The sequence below is a fragment of the Mirounga angustirostris genome, unplaced genomic scaffold (assembly GCF_029215605.1).
Source record: "Mirounga angustirostris isolate CCGP_5_RB_7025 unplaced genomic scaffold, mMirAng1.0.hap1 SCAF_10, whole genome shotgun sequence".
NCBI lineage: Eukaryota > Metazoa > Chordata > Mammalia > Carnivora > Phocidae > Mirounga > Mirounga angustirostris.
Window position 1 is genome coordinate 93,211,977 of NW_026991718.1, and position 17,779 is coordinate 93,229,755.

The 17,779-nt window shown below is 40.3% G+C and overlaps 1 protein-coding gene across 14 annotated transcripts in view; it reads left to right on the top strand.

Annotated features, from left to right (window-relative positions):
• RALGAPA2 (Ral GTPase activating protein catalytic subunit alpha 2) overlaps positions 1–17,779 on the top strand; it is a 327,287-nt gene that overhangs the window by 198,470 nt on the left and 111,038 nt on the right. For 13 of the 14 annotated variants that reach the window (XR_010405762.1, XM_064572731.1, XM_064572733.1 and 10 more), the window contains 7 exons: positions 332–400; positions 687–824; positions 2,987–3,170; positions 8,105–8,876; positions 9,707–9,778; positions 14,188–14,311; positions 16,067–16,222. Coding sequence is in view for 13 of the 14 variants with exons in the window: in XM_064572731.1 (XP_064428801.1) it covers positions 332–400; positions 687–824; positions 2,987–3,170; positions 8,105–8,876; positions 9,707–9,778; positions 14,188–14,311; positions 16,067–16,222 (1,515 nt within the window). In the remaining variant the exon portion in view is untranslated. The remainder of the gene's footprint in view (positions 1–331; positions 401–686; positions 825–2,986; positions 3,171–8,104; positions 8,877–9,706; positions 9,779–14,187; positions 14,312–16,066; positions 16,223–17,779) is intronic. The other variant, XM_064572744.1, reaches the window with a different exon arrangement.

Consider the following 17,779-nt stretch of genomic DNA (forward strand, 5'->3'; position numbering starts at 1 on the left):
AGTTATTTTTGAAAATAGTTTTTACTTTCATTGTATAAAGTGTAGAGGATGATGATGGGAATTGTGTGACCACAGAGAGAAATGTTCCTTCCTCTGGGGCCCCCAGTTTCAGCACCAGTAGAGTGGAGTGGAGCCTGGGCATGGCTCTATCACTTTCTTCTGATTTTCAGGACCGCAGAGAGCTCTAGAGTGGCTCTCTGCTTTTTGTCACCTTTCTCTAGCGAGTTGGCACCAAGCTGGGTTTAGTGCAAGGCCATCTTGGGACTCTTAGCATATGGTTTCCCAAACTATTGCTATGGTCTGTTTCATTGGGGATTTGTCTTTTATGCAGATCCTTGTGGCCACAATTGCTTTTCTTTTACCAAGTGCAGAGTACTCCTCAGTGGAAACAGATAAAAAGGTAGGCGGCACATCAGCTAAGTTTTTTCCAGAGTTTTTTTTTTTTTTTTTAATGTAAGACAAAATGATAAATAATTTTCTATGTAGGGATATCCTTTATAGTATTCTTCTGTATTGGTCCTAACAGTCTCCCCTGTGAAAACTTTCATTTATTCATTTATTTCTTTTGCATTTGTGTGTCCACTGAATAATTATTATTGTGCAGGGACAGTTCTGTTGTTTGCTATTACATGTAGTGAAGTTTGAAAGATTGCAGTTTATGTTACTGGGCCTGTCTCCTCTTCCAGTTTATTGTGTCCTTGCTACTCTGCCTCTTGGACTGGTGCATGGCATTGCCAGTGAGCACCCTTCTCCGCCCAGTGTCCACGGCAGCCCTGGAGGGGCAGCACTCATCCAGAGCCCCTTTGCTGGACTATATCTATAGGGTGAGTCTCCATTTGGGCCTCAGGGGCGTGGAATATAGACTTCAGCATCAGAGAATTACCAAAATATGTTTTATACATTTACTTATTTATTTGTGCTCTTTTGAAAAGCATATACTAAGGGGCTGAAGCATTTTAAAAGAAGTGAATAATTTAAGTAGTGAAAACAGAGCAGATATTATGGTAGAGAAGCAATGGTTACCAAGTGAAAGAAGCCTGCATTTTCACATGACTTCCATCTTTAAACAGCTACAATTTGACCAGAAAGTCTCTCTCTACTTATTTTTAAAAAGAACTGTTTATATTGTAGGAATATTTATAGCCATAGTTTGACAAAAATCTGCTTATCAAAGGAAGAAAAAGTATAAAGGTCTCAGTAGTCTCTTTGTTTAAAAGATCTTAAGAAATAAATTTTTTTAAGATTTTATTTATTTATTTGAGAGAAAGAGATAGAGATAGCAAGAGAGAGCATAAGCAGGGAGGCAAGGAAGAAGCAGACTCTCCACCGAGCAGGGAGCCCGACTCAGGTTTCCATCCCAGGACCCTGAGCTCATGACCTGAGCCGATGCTTAACCGACTGAGCCACCTAGGCACCCCAAGATCTTAAGAAATAAATTAAGGAAATATATAACATGAAAGTATTTAGTCTCATCATTTTTATCGTACTCAAAATACTTGAATTTCACCCCCTATTGATACATAGGTATGGTGTTTGCTCTGGACTCTGTATTATCCTATATTTGCTTTACAGTCCCTCCTGTGAAAGCTTTATTTATGAATTTAGCACTTGTGTATCCATTGAATAATTACTACTAAGTAGAGACAATTTTGTTTATTTTTTTAGTAACAAATCTTTACTAATAACATTTTTTTTTTAAAGATTTCATTTATTTGAGAGAGAGAGAGTGAGCAAGAGAACACAAGCAGGGGGAACAGTAGAGGCAGAGGGAGAAGCAGGCTCCCCACTGAGTAGGGAGCCCAATGCGGGGCTCGATCCCAGGACCCTAAGATCATGACCTGAGCCGAAGGCAGGCGCTTAACCAACTGAGCCACCCAGGGACCCCTACTAATAACCTTTAAAAAAAAAAAATTCCAGGTCATTAACTTATTACTGTGTTGCCTTGTTTTAAAATGTATCGGATACAAGGGGAAAAGACACTTAACATGGTTGAAATTCTACTAAAAAGTATTGTGTATTTTTAAATGGTTTCTTTAGTGGTCAAAAATTTTAATAACTGTTAGGATTCATTAGATACTTCTGTCATCTTTGTGGCTTATAAAACCTATTTGAGGCCTGACTTGACCAAGTAAAGTAGCCACAGTCATTTAAATTTATCTCTTTTCTGATATTTCTTTTCTTAAAAGATTTCTCTTAAAATTGTTTTACCAATAAAAGAGTCACCTCCTAGTTAACATGATTCACAAATTTATTGAATAACATTATTGTATCTTTAAAGGAAACTTTTTATTAAGTATAATACGCATCCGGAAAAGTGCTTCAGTCATAAGTGAGAGTTTGATGAATTTTCACAAAGTGATCACACCTGTGAAAACAGATCCCAGCTGGAGAAACTGAATAGCCTTGGTATCCCAGAAGCCCCCATCATGCCTCCGTATTAGTCACTATCTCCATGCACACACCTAGGGTAACTGCTAGCCTGTCTAACAGTGTAGATTTTTTTTGTACTTTGTATAGCTGGAATTATGCAGTATGTGCTTCTGGGCTTGGCGTCCTTCACTCAGCATTAGTTCTGAAGGATTCATTCATACTCTTTGAATAGTTGCAGATTTTTCACTTGTTGCTATTTGGTAATACACAATGAGAGTATGCCATGATTTATATCTGTTGTACTGTTGATGGACATTTGGGTAGTAGAGTTTGGGACCATAAAAAGAATATCTGTGAACATTCTGGTGGACCACAGCAGGACTTATGGCAAAATAAGCACTTTTTAACTTGCACTTTCCTTTTGTCTTGAGAATATATTTATTGGCATTGATGTAAAAGGAGCAAAATAAACTTGCAAATAGCAAGATGTTTTAGAATGGAAGGGATTCTATGTTTTCAAGTATTACCTACCTCCTAAGTGTTGTGGTTTGGCAGATTGTCAGGAGACAGGAGGTTCGTCGCATCCACGGCACACATTCCCTTCTGTTTTTCACAGGTTCTGCACTGCTGTGTTTGTGGCTCAAGCACATACACCCAACAGAGTCACTACACACTGACCCTGGCCGACCTGTCCTCCCCGGATTATGATCCTTTCCTGCCACTGGCAAATGTGAAGAATTCGGAGCCAGTCCAGTATCATTCATCAGCAGATTTGGGCAACCTGCTCACAGTTGAAGAGGGTGAGATTCTTCAGAATATTAATTCTCATGGGCAAGAAAAGGAAAGATTGTAGCCTTTTGCCCATGCTTGCTATATTATTTTTAAAAATCTAGTTTCTGGTTTCTAGACTCTTCTGTGATAGCAAATTCTGCCTTCCTTGTTTCTTTTTTTCTCGTTTCTTCACTTCCTCCCTCTTTTTTCCTATCTTAGCTGAATTTTGTATTGAGGACCTATATTTTTCAGACCTGTGAGACCCACAGAAAAAGGCTCATTTCTATCCTAGAGGAACTTTACGTGTAACTGGAGAGACAGGATTAATGCAAGAGGACTCATTTGTGGACCAGTAGCACCATGGGGGCTTCCCTTGGGCAAGGACCTAAGCCAGACTTAGAAGGATGGGCAGACTTTGAAGGATCTCGTGGAGGGTTGCAGACTAGGAGAACATTATAGAAAGGTGGGGATTTACATGCCACAGTTTGAGGATCACTCTGCTGATGGCAGAGGGTCCGTTTTAGAATATATGGGTATCGTCAGGATTAGGAACTGCTGCTGTATGTCTTCCTCAACCTCCCTTCTTCCTGAAAGGATAAGAGCCTATCTCTGGGCCTTGAAATGTGAGTCCAAAGGTAGGTATATCACCTGTACATATGAAATAATTGCATAGAACCAAACACACACACACACATAGTGCATGTGAAATGAGTAAACTCTGAATGTTGATGAATCATATCAAATGTACCATATCATATCAAGATACCAATCAAAATTTCCTGATTGTGATACTGTACTAAAGCTATGCTATGTAAGATATTACCAGGGGGATGAAGGATATTTGGGATCTGTCTGTATTATTTCTTACAAGTGCATGTGAATCTTCTATGTCTCAAAAGTTAAAAAAAAATGTGGGTGTGGAGTGTTGAATCATCCATGAAAATGTTAGACTTAGCAAGTTAAAACCTAGGCCCAAGGGTGGAACCTTGGGAGTAAAAACACGTTAAAGAAAAAGGAATGAGGGGGGCGCCTGGGTGGCTCAGATGGTTAAGCATCTGCCTTTGGCCCAGGTCATGATCCCAGGGTCCTGGGATGATCAAGCCCCACATCGGGCTCCTGGCTCAGCGGGGAGCTTGCTTCTCCCTCTCCCTTTCTCCCTGCTCATGTTCTCTCTCTCTCTCTCTCTCTCTCTGTGTCTCTTTGTCTCAAATGAATAAATAAAATCTTAAAAAAAAAAAAAAGAAAAAGGAATGAGGGAATGTCACCAGGAAAGCAAAGTCAGGGAAATGGAAAAAGAACCCAGAAAGAGTCAGTTCTGAGAAGTCGAGGGAAGAAAGGGAAAAAGAAGCCAAGAAAAGTCAACAGTGCTAGGTGCTTCAAAAACATTACAGAGAGTGGGGCCAAAACAGGAGCTGTTTTGTTTTGTTTCCCAGCTAAGCATTTGGTGGTGAGTTTTGCTGAGTATTTTGGTCATGGAGGTTAGTCTGTAGCCAGAAAGCCTGAGCAGGTGATTTGGGGATGACTGTTCAGACCCCCAAGACATTCTTCTTGTAGGTCCTTTGGTGGACAAAGGAGGGACAGTAACCAGGTGAGGGCACAGAGTCCAGAGCTATGCTTGCAAGACTGCAGAGTCTGGAGTATGGTTTAGGCCGAGAGGAAGAGGACAGGTGAGGTGACGAAGAGGACGGGAGTGGGAGCACCAGTCATTGGCAAAGGCTCTGGAATCGCCCAGTCCAGAAAAGTTTTATAGAAAACCTCAGACCTTATACAAGCTTGTCCTAACATAGTTCTGTGGTACTAAAAATAATTGTACTTCAGAGGCAAAGGAGTTTTAAAATTCACTAACACTTTAAATAAAAAAGCAAAGCAGCTTAAAAATATATTGGCATGCACAGACACTCTTGCTGAGTGGGTACACCCTCTTAAGAATGAGTGGAAAATTAAAGATGATAGCTGAAGTATTCTAGGTTAAACAAAATGTGCTCGTATTTGAGAGTTTTTTTTTCTCATTCAGTGTCATAATTCATCATTCATGACCAAACTATTTTTTCTCACATGTTTCTGGGAAGCAATATTGTATATTTATCTATTATTTTCAAGTGACTCTTTCATTCACTATTACGTACTATTTGATGTAAATACTACTTTGAAATAGTTACAAGCAAGAGACACATTCAGTTACCAACAGCTGAGGTGGCTGCTGGCCCAGCTCAAGGAAAAGCAAATTTCTCATCATTAACAACTAATTGCTTTAAAAAGAAAGGAAGAGGGGAGCTTTAAAAACTGAAAGTTAAAAGACAAACTAAAATCACTGCTTTTCTATTTCATCTCTAAATTTAGTAAAATAAGACAAATATTTGGATTATATTTTTTCATAGTTTGTGGAAGTTATGAGATTGTTTTCTCGTGAATGGAGTCTAGATTTTCTCTTTATTTTTCAGGGAACCACAGGCAGTTGATGCAGCTGAAGTCTGCAAGGAAAAAACAATTTTTACTTCACAAATATTCCCTTTCCCACTTTTCAATACCAAAGATATTTGGAGTTTTTATTGGGTGTGTCACAGTTTATGACTTGATTAGTGTGACTCTAGTTAATCTCCCACTGTAGAATTCAAACACGCTCCTTAAAATACAAATTTGTATGTATCTCAAATTGAAAGCACAACCTATATAAGTTAAAGCAGAGGAAAGTTGCTTTTCCAATTGTAATTGTCTGCGTTGGGCTTTACCAAGTTGGACCTTTGTCATTCGTTCCATAGCCTGCTCCATCGAGTCATCACCACGCGCTGTCTTACACCATAGACTCCTGAACCCCCAGCGGGCCATGCCTGTGTTGTTTGGGGTATTAACATTTCTGACAGAGCGCATATTCATATGGAATGATAAGCATGAATAAAAAGCATCTGTAGCTTTTGAAAAAGTTAATATGGACACAAAAGCAAAGGCATTCATAACTGTGATTTCAAGGGAATTAATTGAGGTGTTTAAATTTCTCAGCTGTATGGAAATCATACACTCTTCTACAAGGGTCAGGAAGGACAGTTGAATGTCAGAGATGGATGTAGATGACCTTTGCTTATGAAAACTCAAGTTTCATGTGAGATTTTATTTTACATTATTGAATACAGTGATTTCTTGTTCACTGAATAGCAAAAATTAAGAAGAAATTCAAGAAAAGTCAGGACGATCCTGTTCATTAGTCATCACCGAGGTTCCTACACTCTAGGAGTTGATTGTTTCTTGCTAGGATTTATACATCATACAATTGATGTTTCATAGATAAGTTCACTGAATTTTTAATGTTTGAGAGGGAAGGTGTTTAGCATCAGAAAGCATAATTTAGAGTTATTTGTGTTTAATTAATATTTGAGTTTTCTGTTGTGAATTTAGAAACCAAGTATTTCCTAAACCTGTAAGCCCAAAGTATAAGTCTTACCTTACTTAAATATCTAGTGATATTTTTTTTAATTAAAAATTCATTTTCACTTGTTCTTGGATTAACACACAGTTCTTTTCTAAATTTGGCAGATTACAATTTCCCTGACCACTCTGAAGCTTAAGTGGTTGTCTCCCTCCATGCTTACAGATTGTTTCTCTGCTTCTCCCTTACCCTGCCAGCATGTCACAGAGCCCACCTTCACCTGCTAGTGTCAGTCTTTCCACACATTTGAAGCCTTAAAAATTTTGTAAGTCAGTTGCTCTTAGGCATTTCATCATCAACTGCAAATTCAGTTAACACCTTCTATTTCCATGAGTTAATTAATATACCAGATTCTCTTGAATATTTAAAATGCCCAAACAACAAAACATAAATTGTCGCAACGATCTTTTTTTACTGTTATGTTAATCACCATACATTACATCATTAGTTTTAGATGTAGTGTTCCATGATTCATTGTTTGTGCATAACACCCAGTGCTCCATGCAGAACATGCCCTCTTTAATACCCATCACCAGGCTAACCCATCCTCCCACCCCTCAGTTTGTTTTTCAGAGTCCATCGTCTCTCATGGTTCGTCTCCCCCTCCGATTTCCCCCCCTTCATTCTTCCCCTCTTCTTCTTTTTTTTTTTTCTTAACATATATTGCATTATTTGTTTCAAAGGTACAGATCTGTGATTCAACAGTCTTGCACAATTCACAGCACTCACCATAGTACATACCCTCCCTGTCACAACGATCTTAAAGAAGATTGCTTCGAATCCATCTGTGATGTTGTAGGCTTGATTCATTTCCTCATCAGCGTCTGCCTTTACCCCGGTGAGGGAAGTGGGGTAACCTCTGTGGCCTGGACCCGCAGCCCACCACCTTTCCCACCAGATCCTCTCCAGCTGCAGGTTCCACCTCCCAGAACACCCTGAACCATCAGCTCTTTCAGGACAGAGAACTTCTCCCGTTTACTGCTGTATCTACAGATTTTTAAGTGTCCCTTTCAGAATGAGATCTTCATGGAAGTTGGTTCTTTTAGCAATCTATTTATTTAATTAATTAATTTATTTATTTATTTTAATTAACATATAATGTATTATTTGTTTCAGGGGTACAGGTCTATGATTCATCAGTCTTACTACACCCAGTGCTCCCCACAACACATACCCTCCCCAATGTCCATCACCCAGCCACCCCATCTCCCCACCCCTCCAGCAACCCTCAGTTTGTTTCCTAAGATTAAGAGTCTCTTACGGTTTGTCTCCCTCTCTTGTTTCACTTTTTCCTCTCTTCGCCTATGATCCTCTGCCTTGTTTCTTAAATTCCACATATCAGATCATATGATAATTGTCTTTCTCTGGTTGACTTATTTCTAGCAATCTATTTAAATTGTACTTTTAATTCAAATAGAATTAGTGTCAAAAAAGAAAATAGATGAAAAAAAATGGCCAGACTAAACCAAATCCAATATTCCAAGTACAGATTTTAAGCTTCCTTCCCCACTGTCTGCTATGTTGCCTTACCCCGGCTCACAGAGCGGAAGAGGAGGAGTTTGGAGCTGATCCCTCTGACCGCCCGCATGGTGATGGCCCACCTGGTGAACCACCTGGGTCACTTCCCGCTGCGTGGGGGCCCCGCCGTGCTGCACAGCCTGGTCAGCGAGAACCATGACAACGTGCACGCCGAGGCCCCAGAACTGTCCTCCGAGGTGTTCCGGAGCCCAAACCTGCAGCTGTTTGTGCTGAATGACAGCACCCTCATCTCCTACCTTCAAACGCCCTCGGAAGGGCCAGCAGGCGCCTCGCGGGGAGGTACCCTGTCAGACGTCAGAGTCATTGTGCGGGATATCTCAGGGAAGTACTCTTGGGATGGGAAGGTTTTGTATGGACCATTGGAAGGCTGCTTAGCACCCAGTGGCAGAAATCCTGCATTTCTGATTTCAGGCTGGCAACCTCAAGCTTTGGGAGCTCAGAAAGATTTTTCTCAAAGTGAGGAGGGAGATGATGTCCTCGACAAATTACTTGAAAACATTGGCCATACAAGTCCTGAATGCCTTTTACCATCACAGCTAAATCTAAATGAGCCCTCCCCACCCCCGCGGGGAATGAACCATGACCAGGAGAGGGAAATCATCGAGGTCATTTTGCGCCAGAATGCCCAAGAAGACGACTACATCCAGAGGTGTAACTCTGACTCGGCCATGAGAGTCACCAGCCAGGAGCAGCCCTCACCAGTAGAGCCACGAGGACCCTTTTATTTCTGCAGGTTGTTGCTCGATGACCTGGGGATGAATTCTTGGGACAGAAGGTAACAGTCCTCTCTAGACCTTCACCTATTTTGTCATTATGTTTGTGTGTGCATTCTTGTCCTCAATTTGGGGTTTGAGAAGCAGAGAATAGAAATGGAGATTTTTCTTTCTGCATTTGCAGCTTATTTTCTACTGTTAAATTAGAGCTACAAGTGAAACTAATTGTGCTGTACTGATGCACAGGTTGAATTTCAGGCATCTCGTATTTTCAAGGGTACCAGACATTTGTGTATGCGTGCATGTGCGCGCGCGTGTGTGTGTTTTAATTACTGCTCTGTCCATAATTGCTTGTGTTGGCACAAAAGATGCAAATGGACTACAAAGATGAATAAGCCACCATCTCACCTTAGGTCTGGTGAAGGAGGTAGACTTGGCACGACTCTGATGAAAGACAGCATGACTCAGGAGTCTGAGAGGAACAATTAATCCAATACGAAGTGTGGGACAGTGATCTGTGGAAGGGGTGGGTTTGAGCTGGGCCCTGACAGTGGAGTGGGGTTTCTAAGGGCAGAAGTAGGGAGAAGGGATTCACAGCAGAGCTAATAGTGAAAAGAGGCACAGGCACACACGTCAGTGAAACACTCTTTCACCTCAGAGCCATCCTGTGTCAGTGGGTAGGGATGGGATGCCGTGGAATTTTGATGCCTTTGAATGTCTTAGGGAGAATGGAGTTCATCTGTGGGCTCAGATCACAAATCTTTCATGAAGGAGGAAGGTTATGGATGGGTACGTGGATGGATGAGTAGGTAGGTTTGTTAATTGATTGATTGGAAATGGCAGAATTGGTCTGTGATTACACAACTTTTCTTCCATCTCTTTTTTTTAATAGAAAAAATTTCCATCTGTTGAAGAAAAATTCAAAACTGTTGAGAGAGCTAAAAAATCTGGACTCCCGTCAGTGGTATGTGAAAGTATATCAGACCACTTCCTTCCTACCTATCATTGTGTGTGCTTGGATGACAGAGCTGCAGGAATGAATACACCTACAGAGACACCCAAAGGTCATTCTGTAACTAGAATCTGGTGACGTCTGCACATGCCATACCTTTGGTGTTTTTCCCCTTGAGGAATAAGCTTACATGCTTGCTACACTAAAAAGAGGTCATTGCTCCCATCTAATCTGTGTCTTTGGTTGAGGACCTTTTCATGTGGCAGCCAGTGGGCATTCATTCTCATTTAATCTCTGTAGCCACCTCTTTCTCCAATGAGGAACAGAGGCTTACCAGGCCCAGACAGCGCTCACATGTGCTCACATGTAACCATTTTGTTTGAACCAAGTGAGTCTGACTTCATAACCCGTGCTCTGTGCCAATGCACTGGCTGTAGTCTCTGCGCTACAATGTGGGCAAGCTTAAAACCAGGGTGTTTCAATTAGTAACTCCCTGGTAGTGAGCCTTCCTCTCAGAGCTGGTCAAATCTCGGGTCCGCCCCTTATCTGTACGACCTTAGAAGCAATTCTCCAGATGAACTCAGGACCAGTTTTTGATTTGGGAAAATGTGTGCTTCCAAAAACATCTCAGGCAACAGTAAGTGTAGTGCTTGGTACATAACAGGTGCTTAAAAGTCTTGAATAAACTGGTTGTTTAATCTTAGTTTAAAAAAAAAACAACTCATTTTCTAAAAAATAGCTTTTTGTTCCTGTTTTATTCCCCAGAGGAATATCATTAGGTATCTCATTACAGATGAAAAACCTGAAGCCATTATTCCTCACATTGCCCTTCATCATATTCAGTTTCCCAATTGTTGTTATGCTTCTTTTTCTCTAGAGGAATAGAGACCAAATTCTTTGTGGAAACTCTGCGAGGAGTTTCTTGTGAAGGACTCAGGGGTTCACTTCTCTCTCCCCTTTGTCCTCCAGTATTAAACAAGCAGTCACTTGGGCTCCAAACTCAGCTTTAAGCATATGCTGAATTACTCCATGCTTCCTAGTATTAAGTGAATACATTGGTATCTTGTAATTGTGGCCAATTTGCTGAGTGTTACTGCACTTTAGTTGCATGAGGTACAATTGAATGAGCTCTCTGGGGTGCTGTTGCAGTAAAACATGGCTTTGGAGAGCTGATCAGCAAATCCTCTGTCCCTTGATTAACCTTTGCTTAAAACCCCAACTCCTGGATTTAGTGTCTTCTTGATATCCAAAAAAAAGGTATCAACTTACTTTATTGTACAGGGTGTTTTCGAGGTTCTTTTTGAAAAAAAAAAAAAAAAGTGGAAATAACTTGGGGACTCTAGGTATGGGAAATCTAGACAGTCCCATGTATTGGTCAGTTAGTAGGTAAGAACATACCTTGTCCCTCAACTTTTAGTTAGTATGGCTCTATTTATTTCTGATACCCATTTATCTCCCTGCTGTCAAGGCATGGTTCCTGCTTAGCATGTTCTTAGGAAAAGTAGAGACTGTCTTGCAACTATCATCTATATACCGTGAAGATAGCGAAGATGTAAAAAGTGTGATGAATGCACATGCAAATTACAGTGGGCTCCTCTTTTAAATATTAATACCTCTTGTCACCACATGGTAAGGTGAAAGTTAAAATCATGTTTTTTTCTTTGTTTGGCTTTTTAATGTGACAGCACAAGGACACTGAGCTATTTTAGTCTATTCCTAATAAGAAAGAAAAATGCATTCTAATGAGGAAGAGGAAATTGTTGATTTTATGTGCGTGCGTTCCTGAATTACCTGCTCCTTCATGCATTGGTGGTGCAGCTTATGGATATGAAGTGCTGTTGCTAATTATCATTTCAAAAGCCTAGCTCTAATAAGACCAGACACAGCTCTGATCCTAGCAGGCTCTCTGTGGTGCTAACATTTTGGAGGATGTGAAATTTGATGAATGTTTACAGCTAAAGGTCACCTTTCCTCACACCTACATCAGTCAGGCAGTCACTGGGGCTTAGCTCCTGTGCTCCCATGTTGAGTTAATGAGGACTCAAGGACCTGTGAGCAGCTACAAGATAAAAAGCTTGGACTTTGAGGAGAGTCAACAAAAATGTTTCAGATAAACCTGAGATGGTCTTGATATATGTATAGAATAGAGAACAATCACATGCTGAGGACTTTTGAATATACAGAGAGAGCTGCAGAAAGGAATTGAGTGACTATACTTTTTCTCCTTTTGTTGAAAGAGACAGTCTTTTGGGTTATAGGTCATGATCTCTGTCATCATCCAAGCCCCCAAATTATTATAGCTCTGAGAATAAGCTAGTCAGATTCTAGGCTGCAGGAGTGTCCTGCCTGTCACTGAGGGAATAAATGGTGTGGCAGTTTCAGGGCTCCATATTGCATGAGGACAAGCTTTCTGACAGTCTGAGAGCACAAGGTCTCTACTCTAGAGCATCAGTCCCCTGGATCTATCACCGCAAAACTTCCTTCTTCTCGTAGCAACGGTTCCCGTTAAGAGAGGTCCCCCCAACTGTGTACTTGTACCACGCCAGGCAGAGCGTTCAGGATGTCCACCTTCTCCAGGGGCAGCAGGACAGCACTCATCAAAAGCTTTAAAAGTGGGCAATGACCGAGATTCTTTTTCTATGAATGTATTCAAAGGACATATAAAGATAATGTTACAGTGTCTTTAAAACTGGAAGCAACTTAAAGGTCCAATGACAAGGATTTGGGATAAGGTGTATTCGTGTATGGAATGTTACACAACCATTAATAACTTTGCCATACAATTACATGGTATGAAAGTGTTCCCACTCAAAAATGGTTTAAATGGTGACTTTTATGTTATGCATCTTTTACACAAAAAACGTGTTCGCAAATATTTTAAGTGAAAATTATCAGTTGCAAAACAGGGTATAGTGGCTTCTCACTTTTGTATGTGAAAATGCACCCTAAAATGGTAGCAGTTGCTATTTCAACATAGAAGGAAAGAACATAAGCGAATTTTTTATTCTTCTCTTTCCTTTCTATATTTTCTAATTTTTCTCTTAAGTACATTTCTTTTACATAAACTGTGGGGGGAATGAATAAGCTAACTAGATAAATAGAAGGAGAGTACTCTCCTCCTTGATTCCTTTTTATGACTTTTTAGTTGAGTTTCATTTCATTCTGCTTATTAAGTAGAAACGTAACTCCTGCAGAAGGAAATATTTGCAAATATGTTAAAATATAGAGCCCAAATTCCACAGTATGGATGTCTAATCAGATTATAGTGCTAAGATGTTGAATAGTTAAGACAATAGAAACATTTCCATATTGTTTGACACTTGACAGTTTTCCCTATGAGATTTTTTAGAATGCAGTGCAAAAACAATAAGGAAGGTGGAACTGCTCTGCAGGTGATAATCCAAACTTTTAGAAAATAGAGACCAGAGTAAAACTCTTGGATGATGGGGCCATGGAATGAGTGGTTCTCGATGAAAGCTCTGAATTAGCACAGTGTCTTCATCTCTAAACTATCACCAAATTGCCAGGTAAAAGTCTAGTTATTTCGACACTTCAGGATATAATTTGTAGAAATTGGATATTAATATATTTAAATATAGCATTGGGTCTCTGGTCAGCAGAGATTTAGCTGAGCAGCTACTATATGCCAAGGACCAGGGTAGATGTACATCAGGCAAAAAGACAGGACTCCTGTCTTCAAAGTACAGATCATGTTTACTTGATTTAACAGCAAAGCACACAAAATCCATCATGGAGGTAGTGGGTGAAGGATTTCTATGGCCTAAGAGGTTCCTCTGGACATCTGTCCACTCTACCTGGTTCCCTCAGATTAGTCAGAACACAGAGTGGGTGCATCTCCTCACAAATAAAGTACCTAAGTGTGTTCTGCTTGGAAGAAGCTTTTGTTTCTCATAAAGTGTTAGCACATTGTACAGTTCCAGTCAGGGAGCTATCCAATATCCTTCTCTCCAAGTGTGTTAAGTAAAATGTAGGCAGTCACATAGACCTAGTCTCAACTGATATCTATGTGAAATGCTTTCACATATATTTTTCTGTGCCAAAAATGTAAAGAGTTTGTCCAAACATGCAATTAAATATATCACATGTTCTGAGAGTGATCTCAAGAACCAGACTGCCCTGCTTCAATTCCTGGTCTCCCACTTGCTATGTGTGCTTTTTGTTTAATTTTCTGTGCTTCCTTTCAACCACCTCTACAAGGGAAGTGATGATAATTACTTGTCTCTTTGGAGTGTTTGCAAAGAGTGAATGAGAACGTGTGTCGAACCTTCTCAGAACAGTGACTGACCCTTAGTAAATTCTCCATAAATGTAAGCTCTGTATTAGGAGTCATGCTGGTGGCTGTAGTGAAATCAAATTTTAAATATGAGAATTCTAACTCCTTTAAATTTAAAAATTTATAGCCGTGAAACGCACAAGATTGCAGTGTTTTACATTGCTGAAGGTCAAGAAGACAAGTGTTCAATCCTCTCCAATGAAAGAGGAAGCCAAGCATATGAAGACTTTGTTGCCGGACTTGGATGGGAGGTAATTCATTTCGTTTGGGAGCTGTTTATTGACCAGCACTATTTAAGGATGTATGTAAACTGGACATCGATTATACAAGGTTTTACATTCAAATCTAGTACAGGTAGCCTTATGGAGTTGATGAATGTATTGAATTTGAACATCTTCTGTTAGTTGCTTTTCAGTACTTCATACATGAACTTTTATTTCCCTTAACTTTTCTTTTAATGTTATTTCATCTGCTTTTTATCCAAACTGAATAGTCAGATTGGCTCACCCAGCCATAGACAGTTTGTGGGAAGAGAAGATAAGTATAGGCAGAGAAGCATTGGCTTCAGCTACAGTATGGAGATTGGAGAAGAAATCAGTGACTTGGTGGGTGAAAAATATGAAGAAAGAGCTGGATGAAGTCAAAAATTGGCATGAAAATAGAATAGAGTAGCCATGAAGGTTTAGCAGCCAACCTCTTTCCCTAAGAGAGATCCCAGGATGACTGATATTGAAAGAATTTGCTTTTTCTCTGCTAAATGATACTCTGACAGACAGACATATACATTTATACACATGCGTGCCCGCACACACACACCCATCTGTCTCTTGGAACATAAATCTAAAGGAAAATATATTTCCAGAATCTAAAAGAACTCAGAGTAGTTATAATGGAAATCAGTATATCTGAAATAGTTTTCTTACTTTTCCTTACTTTTGTTTTGGTTTCTTGGTTATCTGTGCTGTGGGAAACTCTCTGGGTGCGTAAATAAGACTTGTCTCTGAGAGTTAAATGTTAGCAAGGAAACTAATATGGAGATGGGGACAGGAGAAGCCTACATTAAGGTCAAGACCATGTACTTTATAAAATGTCAAGTAGATTTTAGCCTAAAAATGTTACTGTACTCCAATAAATTGTCCTTCTTACTAATAAAGTGACTTCTTATTTACTGGGTAGAATATACTTAATTATTTTAACTGCTATACTTTTTAAACCACACATTCGTAACTGGAATTTTAAGAAAAGACTAGAACATTAGTTTAGTGTACATATTGATTATATTTGGCACAGAAGAGATTCTTCTATTGCTTTTTTTTCCAATTGTGTTACAATAGGTGCTTTACTGAAAGAATACCAGTTCATGAAAAGTTAAATTTAAAAAAAAGGGGGGGGGAGGTCCTAGGCATTGACTAAGAAGTGAGCATTTACATCATAGTTTGAAAAAGAATGATAAAAAAAAAAAGAATGATAACTCCCAGACTTGTAGTGGTGTAAATCAGAACAACCCCTTTGAAAGATAGGTTAGCAATGGCTGTTAAATATCAAAACATCTGTACCCTTTGATACAACATCCTACCAAAACATTCCTTTGAATGCTCCTTGTGATTTGATCACACCAGCACTGTTTGAGAAAGCAGAAAATCCCATAAATCCATCAATAGGGAAACTGTGTGTGTGTGTGTGTGTACATAAATACATAAAAATACACATACATACACACGCATGTATACATATGTTCGTGTGTATAGGATGGAAAAAAGCTAGAGAAATATGCACCAAATTTGTGATGGTGCCTGTCTTAGATTGATAGGATTTTGGAGCACTTTCATTGTGAATGTTTCTTTCATGTTTTGATTTTGTCTAATTTAGTATTACATTTGTTTTTTATCAGAAAGCTATAAAAATGAAAATAATTAGATTTCTTTAAAACAAAGGACATTCTTGCTTGGTGAATGAGGACAATTTAGGGTTGACCCTCACTCTTTCCTCTTTGTTACCTGCATCAGGTGGATCTCTCAACCCACTGTGGGTTCATGGGTGGACTTCAACGCAATGGCAGCACGGGGCAGACCGCTCCTTACTATGCTACCTCGACTGTGGAAGTCATTTTCCACGTTTCAACTCGCATGCCATCAGACTCAGATGATTCACTCACCAAAAAGGTAAGAAGCCTCTTTGAGGACCATTCTTAGCCACCATGGTTTGTAGGTGAGGCTCTCCTAGTCCAAATCAAAGGCCTTGGCATAACATGCACCAAGACTGATTTCCTCTGGATGCAATTTCAGTGTATATCTTCTCAAGCTACAGTTGTAATTAATCTGAAATATCTAGCTTGGCACAAACTAGACAAAGAAATAAATGAAAAGCAATCAGTCATTTGAGTCTTAGATCCTAAGATTAGGATTTAGGAAAAGGAAGGGTCTTAAATGTTATTAATTTTGGATCTTCCCTCACCTGACTGTTAACTGACAGAAAATAACATTGTTGACCTCTCAGGTTAGCAAAGGTCATAAGATGCAAGGACCCTGTACTGACAGATTGCTGAGAAAGCAGGCACCTCCCAGGCTTGCTGGGGGCAAGTGGGCAGTATCTGTGAAAATGACAAGTGCAGGTGTGCTCCTGCCTAGGGTCCAACCTTTGGCACTGACCTTGTTTCTCTTCCAACTTGGGCCCTGGAGGCAGAAGGGAACCTCCTTCACCTCTGAGAAACTCCCCAGGGGAACATGGCCCTGAACTTTCTAACCTGCAAGATGTTCACCTCAGGCGACCCTCTATTAGAGGTGAGGAGCACCTTAACAGAAGAGGAATCTTACTCTGGGAAGGAAGCCTAGAAATCTGACCCACTTCTCTGAGTTTCCAGATGAAAGGAACGACTGCAGGTAGCCTGCTAGTGGGTGGCTGAGCAAGCCTGGAATCCCTACCTCACACCCACTCTCTTTCTACAAGGATGCAAGAAAAACTGCAGACCTGAGTGGGTGGGAAAACAGCTCATTGAGAAGCTAAGGTTGCCATTGGTGGATCTAGCGTGGTGGTTATAGCCAGGGTCTGGAGACAGGCAGACCTGGGCTCAACTGTTACTAGCCCATGCCTCAGTTTCCCCATCTACTAAACGAAATTGAAATCAGCCTATGTCCCAGGGTTGTTGTGAAGTAAATGGATAATGCCCATGAAACTGCTTAGCATGGTGCCTGGTGTAAGATCTCTAACATTAGCCCTCGTCATTGCCCATTGGTCTAATTGAATCTTATTTCTCCTGCCCCATTAGGAGGTGACTGATATTGGCCAGTGGGCCCCACTGTTACCACCTCATCTCTTTTCTCTGCAGTTTTGCCTTTTCATCACTGTAGCCCCAGACGTCTAAACCTCCTATATCGTGGGCAGTGGTGTTTATAAGACCTTAGAGCTTGGGTCACGGCACAATCACAGACAACTTTCACGGTGACTAAGTGCCTGGGATGTGCAGAGCATGATGGCCGTGTGCTGCCTCCCTCAGCCATGGAGGAGCTGCCTCCCCGTCTTAGGTTTTGATGGCCACCCTGGTGGCAACATTCTTATTGAAGGGAGGACCCGGCTCTGTTTCAGATTACCAAGACCTTAGGCAAGGCTTCCACATCCTTTTTATTTGCAGTACCTTGTAAATTGCTGATAATCTGCACATATGTTGCCATATTCTATGACTTTTTTATGACTGAGAACTATTTTGTTAATATGTTTATTTA